Source organism: Solanum stenotomum, chromosome 6, assembly GCF_019186545.1.
Source record: "Solanum stenotomum isolate F172 chromosome 6, ASM1918654v1, whole genome shotgun sequence".
NCBI lineage: Eukaryota > Viridiplantae > Streptophyta > Magnoliopsida > Solanales > Solanaceae > Solanum > Solanum stenotomum.
The window spans coordinates 26,856,820-26,863,910 of record NC_064287.1 but is presented as its reverse complement, the minus strand read 5'-3'; the positions used below and the strand labels follow the sequence as shown (position 1 = coordinate 26,863,910).

The following is a 7,091-nucleotide window of genomic DNA, read 5'->3' as shown; positions in this document are numbered from 1 at the left end:
CTATTCAATGGATTTACAACACATAGTATTTATTTGGACTAATATATTTATGAATTTAATATAATTCTAATCATTTTATAAACTTATATTTAATAAATTTTAAATGATTACAATATGATTTGAGTTTTTTATAATATATGTCTAATTGAGGTTTCCTACTTTGTCTTACTACTAATTGTGACACTCCAATTTCATGGCCTCCAAGTGAATGCATCGAGATAATAATATAAGAAGTTAATAAAATAAACTTTATTTATAAGTAAACAAATAAGCTTGTAAAGCAAAAAGAAAAAGATAACAACTCTAAATTAAATTTCTCGATAGTGTTAAAAGTTCATTTTTGTTGGTAGAATAATGTTAGAAGATCAAAAGATTGCATGAGATTAATCCTCTTGCAAATCGTGGTGAAATATTAGTGTTTCTTCAATTAAAAGCATGAGAGGAGATTATTTACTTTTTGTTCCAAAAATGGTGTAAGATTAACTTTGAGTGAAAGGAATACAAAACCTTTCCATTTTTTTACTTTGTCTTTTGAATCTCCTGATAATTATAATGAATGTGTTCAAAATATTATAGTAAATTTTTATTCACAAGCACTTTAAACTAATAGTTAATTATAAATATATAAAACTAAGGTGTAAAAAGTCTTATTATTTATATTTTGAAAATCAGGATATTTATGAACATAATTACTATTTTTATATAGAATTTAATTTTCTCTTCATACATAACTTATCCACCAATAATCTAATGCTATATGTTTCACCTTCTTTCTTTCTTTTTTTTGAACAAAAACCCGGAAAAGGGCCTAAAATATCCTCGAAGTAATGAAAATGGTACACAACTACCCCTCATCCACCTATTGGCTCCAAAATACCCTCATCATCCACCTATTGGCTCACAAATACCCTCCCCATCCACCTTTGGGTCCAATTTTAGCCACTTCATTAACGGAGCACCATTTAAAATAATTAAATAATTCTTTTAATTACGTGGCGCTCAACCATTGGTTGTAATTTAATTATTTAATATAATTTTAAACCCACCCATTTTTAACTAAACCCGCCCCAATACTTATTAAACCCGCCCTAAAATATTGAGCATCAAGTCATGAATGAGCATCAAAATATATTTTTGATGTCATGACATTAGAAATATCTTTCTAATGTCATGAATGAGCATCAAGAAAAGCTTAAACTTTATTAATTAATATAAATTATAAAAACAAACATTATATACATGACAAAATATATATTTTTTGTTCCTGTGGAGTCAATTATGAGTTGCTAACATAATGTATGTACAGTTCACATTTGTTGATTATCTGGATTTTTTTTTTATAATGGTGATAGAATTGTAGTCATATAAATCAAACAGGCAATCACTACGACAAATAAAGAATTTAATGATAATAATAAAAAATTTGTTATATTATATTTTTTACGGCAATTATAGATACGTATATTCATAGCCAACATTCTATATAAATAACGCTAAAGACTTTAACAACTTTGAATGCAATAACATTAACTCAATTTTCACTAAAAAAATCTATTGTCCGTAAATATCTTCTTCTTTTTTTGTAGTGAACGAAGATAGAGGTGAATTCAGCTAAACTCAATAGCTTTAAATTTACATTTTGAATTTTTTATATAAATTTCTAACTCAATATCTATACAATTTGTCCCTCTAAAAGAATCTTGGATTTTCTTTGTGATCTGATTATTTTAGATTAATATAATGGTCACACTATGGTACATTTTAATACTTATTAAACCCGCCCGACCCAATACAAAAAGAACCCATGGGTTCGATCGAGTGGGTAATGGGTGGGTTTAAAATTATATTTTAGGGCAGGTTAATAAGTATTGGGGTGGGATTAGTTAAAAATGGGTGGGTAATGGGTGAGTTTAAAATTATATTAAATAATTAAATTGCAATCAATGGTTGAGCGTCACGTAATTAAAAGGATTATTTAATTATTTTAAATAGTGCTTCATTAATGAAGTGGCTAAAATTGGACCCAAAGGTGGATGGGGAGGGTATTTGTGAGCCAATAGGTGGATGGGGAGGATATTTTGGAGCCAATAGGTGAATGAGGTGTAGTTGTGTATCATTCTCAATACTTCGAGGGTATTTTAGGCCATTTTTTGGAAAAAAAAAAAAGAGTAAACATTTTATCACATTCATTATTAAAGGTGAAAGTTAATTTATATGTAAAATTATAAGTACAAAGAACAAAAAAAAGAAACAATTAGGCATTCTTTTTTTGCTTTTGTCTCTATAATTAAAACTGAATATTTGAGCATGCAAAATAAAAATCTAAAATTAAAGCAAGTTGCTAACAAAACAACAATTCAACTATTTAAAGAGAGATAGAAAAGTCTTACTATAATTCTAATTACTACAAATAAGTATAAAACTAACACACCAAGTTTCGATGCTTCGGTAGTTGAATTCTTGTCTATTCTTATGACTGTATAAGGGGATCTCACAACTTTCACCACAAATTGTGACATTATTTCACCTGTTTAGAGCTCCTACACGCAAGAATTGTAGGAGTAGTAAATAAAAGTCTTTCTTGGAAAAGTTAAATTTATAGGACAAAAATTACGGAAACATGAAAAGTCATATGAAAAATTGAAAGGTAAAATACTATTAAAATAAATATAATGATTCTTTCATTGTCTTTATAATAAACAACTAACAATTCAAATAATAATTAAATTATTATTATTATTATTTTAATATTTAATTAATTAGATGTTTAATTAAACCTAGAGGTAAAATGGTGATGTAACTTTTCAATCTTTGGAGTTTCCCAAAAATTACGAAAACATGAAAAGTCACATGGAAAATTGAAAAGTCAAATACTATTAAAATAAATATAATGTTTCCTTCATTGTCTTTATAATAAATAACTAACAATTCAAATAATAATTAAAATATTATTATTTAATAATTTATTAATTAGATGTTTAATTTAGCCTAAGGGTAAAATGATAATCTATTTTTTCATAGCTTTACACTTTTAGTAATATATATATATATATATATATATATAATGAAACCTCTTCAAATTCTTGACTTCAATATTAAATAGTAGAGTCTATTTAGAAGGAAAACTGTAGCTATTTCAGAAGATTTTTTTTTTGGTTACATTGTTTTATCAATCATAACTTTTCAAATTCTTCTATTATGAGATTTATGATTATGATTAAAAGCAATATCAATGTACTCATTTATCAAGAAAATAACAATTTAATTATTAAAGGTCTTATGGGCTTCAAATTCTACCATTATGTGATTAAAATATTTGTATTTAATTAAATAATTAATCAAATTTTAATTTAGTAAAGTGGCTAAATGGTAATTCAACTTTTTACTTTGGAGCTTCCCGTTTATAGTAATATATGATATATGATGATATGATATTTTTTTTTAAAAAAAATCCTTTTCTTTTTCATTCCATTCCTCCATCTTTGTTCCTTGACCAACCATTATAAACCCCTTTTCTCCATTGATGTCAAGAAGCACCATTAAATACTTCAATATGTCCTAATATTTATACACAAATTTGCATGAACACACTCTATGTAATTTCACCAAGACATTCAATAATTATATCTTTAACCTCCAAAACTACCGGATTTTGGTCATCTTACCCCATAAAAAAAAGGGATAAGGGTCTGAAAAATATCCTAACTTTGGTCGGATTTGTTGTTGCGATACTAAACTTTCATAAGGACCTATTACCTCCCTAGACTATTTAATATCGTATTTTTTACCCCCTGAACTATTTAATAGTGTATTTTAAAGATATATATGTGCCCACGTGGACACATTACTATTTATAATTTTACATTATTTTTTATGTCCACGTGGGCAAATATATATGTTTAAAATACGGTATTAAATAGTCTAGGGAGGTAATAGGTTCTTATGAAAGTTTAGTATCGCAACAGCAAATTCAACCAAAGTTGAGGTATTTTTCATACCCTTATCCCAAAAAAAATAAAAGACAAATAAAAAATATTTAGCACTTTGTTTATATAACTACATGTAATAGTAGATTTTAAAATGGAGAACTGAAATTGCTAACAATTTTGAGTGCTTCAGATTTGTGTATTTTCTGATTTTTTTTCATTGCTCATTATGGTTCTCATATCTGGAGAGGAGTGGGGAAGGGGGAGAAAGTGAGAGAAATGGGGGATTAGCTGGGGAAGAAGGGGGAAGAATGTGGAGGACTGGGGGAAGAAGAAGAAGAATTTAAAAAAAATTATTTTAAATGTTTTCTTGTCTTTTTTTTTTATCTATTTTTCTTTTTCTTTTAGTTACTTTTAGTCTAAAAATTCTAGGTTTACGTGTTTTTTATGTGTGAAATCACGCATTTGTTCCAACTCAATAATAAGTTTTCACATGAGCTTGGTCAATGGTCAGAAGGATTTTAAATGCTGAATCGTATTGAGTTTAAAAGTTCAATTGATAAATGGTTAAGTAAAAATGTTCACAATATAAACTCATACAAGTACAAGATCCATTAGACCATTTGGTTTTTTTTTTTTTATTTATCACACACTTTCTTAGTGGGTTTCCAAGTCATTTTTCTTTATATCTTTATTTGATTTTTCAATACAAATACAGAATTAATGCAAAAGTTATTATCCAATTAGCTAAATCCGACCCCGGAAGTCACGTACCATTTGTTGATGAGAAATATAATTTAATAGTAAGCATTTAAAAATAAATCAATTTTGTACACCAGAGGCAGAGGCAGTGTAAGATTTGACTTCCTTTTGTTATCAGCACACCTTTGACTCACTAAAAATAAAGAAGCCTTTTTAGTTAGCTCAACAACAGAGAAAATGTAGTTCCTTGGCTTACCAACATTGAATTAGCTGACTAAAACATAGTATGATTTAATTTAATTTTCAGCTATAAAAGTGCTAAAGGCACTAACGTCATAGCCAAAAAAAAAAAAGAACATTAGCATTTGGTATCAAAATGGAGTCAATTGCACATCCACTTGTATCCATTATCTCTGAGAAGCTCATCAAGCCATCTTCTCCAACTTGTCCTACTAAAAGATGGCACAAACTTTCTTTAATTGATCAAGCTTTCAGCAACTCTTACATTCCATTTTCCCTTTTCTACACCAAAGATGCTATCTCAAAGAACAATACTCAAATATCTCAACTTCTTGAGGAATCTTTATCCAAAATACTGTCCATTTATTATCCATATGCCGGAAGGCTTAAAGATAATACTACAGTTGATTGTAATGACGCGGGGGCTGAATTTGTTCAAGTTCGAATTGATTGCCTCATATCAGAAACTCTTAACTGGCATAATACAGCTATAGAAGATTTGTTATTCCCTCAAGGTTTGCCTTGGTCAAATTGCACAACCGGTGGACTAGTTGTAGTTCAACTCACCTATTTTAATTGTGGAGGAATAGCTATAAGTATGTGTATATCACATAAGATTGGAGATGGATGCTGTGGTTACAATCTTTTTCGTGATTGGTCTGAGATAACTTCCGATCCAAATAATTTCTCGATACCATCTCTCCACTACGTTGAACAATCTGTTTTTCCTCCACCTTCAAGTGGTCCTTTTCTATCGCCATTATTCATGTCAAACAAACATGATTGTGTCCAAAGAAGGTACATTTTCTCTAATGAGAAATTACTAAACCTTAAGAACACGGTTGCTGCTGAATCAGAGGTGCAAAATCCGACACGTACTGAAGTTGTGAGTGCACTTATCTTTAAATGTGCTGTAAGAGCAGCAAAGGCAAAGTCAGGGATTTTCCAACCATCATCAATGGTTCAAGCAGTTGATTTGCGAGCACAAGTTGGTTTGCCTCCAAATGCTATTGGAAATCTTCTTACCATATGTCCAACATCAATAACTAATAACGAAGAAAGTATGACAATATCAAAATTGGTCAGTGAAATGAGGAAATCAAAAGAGCTAGTTTACAAAAGAGATAACATCAATGACAACATGTTTGTGGCCTTGCTACTCGAACTAGCAAAATCGAAACAGGAATATCATGACAATGGTCCTAATGCGTATCAAATTACTAGTTTGGTGAAATTTGCTCTTCATGAAATCGATTTTGGATGGGGGAAGCCTACCAAGGTGAGTATAGCAAATGGACTAAATAACAAGTTGGCTATCTTGATGGGTAACCAAAGTGGTGGACTCGATGCATTTGTGACGCTTACAGAACATGATATGTCTGTATTTGAACGTGACACTGAGCTTCTTGAATTTGCTTCTATAGTTCCAAGCTGTTAGATGTTTTACATATATTTTGTGTGTTGAATATGTTTTTTGAATGTTGATTATGTTTCTGATGATGACAAATAAAATATGCTTGTATTAAGTTGTACGTCAATGTATTTTTATTCAGAATTTTTGTGGAATAAGCAAGGATATTGGAAATGTTTTATTGCTCAATTATTATGAGCTCCACCTGATGAATTATTGGGTTATTAGTTCGATATTGAGCTTTCATTTATAGGGACATAGCATAAAGAGTTCAAGTTGCACAAAGAGTCGAGAAGATCCTGATTTGATTAAAGAAAAACAAAATAGATCGATTTGATTGCTAGTCATCAAAAAACTATTCTATAATTTATAAATAGAGTCCAGCAACGACTTGGAAGCTCAGACATTTTTAGCAACATAATTATTTCGCTGATTTCCAACAATTGAAATTACAACGATTGAAATTTAAACATATTTGAACCACATAATTTATAAGGGAAACAACTAAAACATGATATAAACCCATTTGATAACACTTTGAACTAAGCTCAAATGCCAAATGCATGAATGAAACACACATTATTTTCCTAAATTGATACACTTCACTTTTTAGGACACTTATTATCTTATTAAAAGTACTGGATCCTCAGATAAACACCCCTACAAGTCACAAAAAAGGAACCATCATTATCAATTGAACATGTACTTCCACTTTGTACGGTAATAGTTTCCTGTCTAAAATGGACTAGTGATGGGCGGCACACAAAAACGAGTAACATACACAAAGTTGTAGTGAAGTGATAATTATTACT

At 29.5% G+C, this 7,091-nt stretch overlaps 1 protein-coding gene across 1 annotated transcript; it reads left to right on the top strand.

Moving 5' to 3' along the window:
• Positions 1–4,985: 4,985 nt before the first annotated feature.
• LOC125867727 (acyltransferase Pun1-like) lies at positions 4,986–6,452 on the top strand. Its single transcript, XM_049548295.1, has one exon. It carries the CDS (start codon positions 5,005–5,007, stop codon positions 6,304–6,306), a length of 1,302 nt encoding a protein of 433 aa, XP_049404252.1. The 5' UTR covers positions 4,986–5,004; the 3' UTR covers positions 6,307–6,452.
• The last annotated feature ends 639 nt before the right edge of the window (positions 6,453–7,091 follow it).

Coding starts and splice junctions, on each gene's coding strand:
- LOC125867727 (XM_049548295.1), top strand. CDS start 5,005: ATGGAGTCAATTGCACATCCACTTGTATCCATTATCTCTGAGAAGCTC.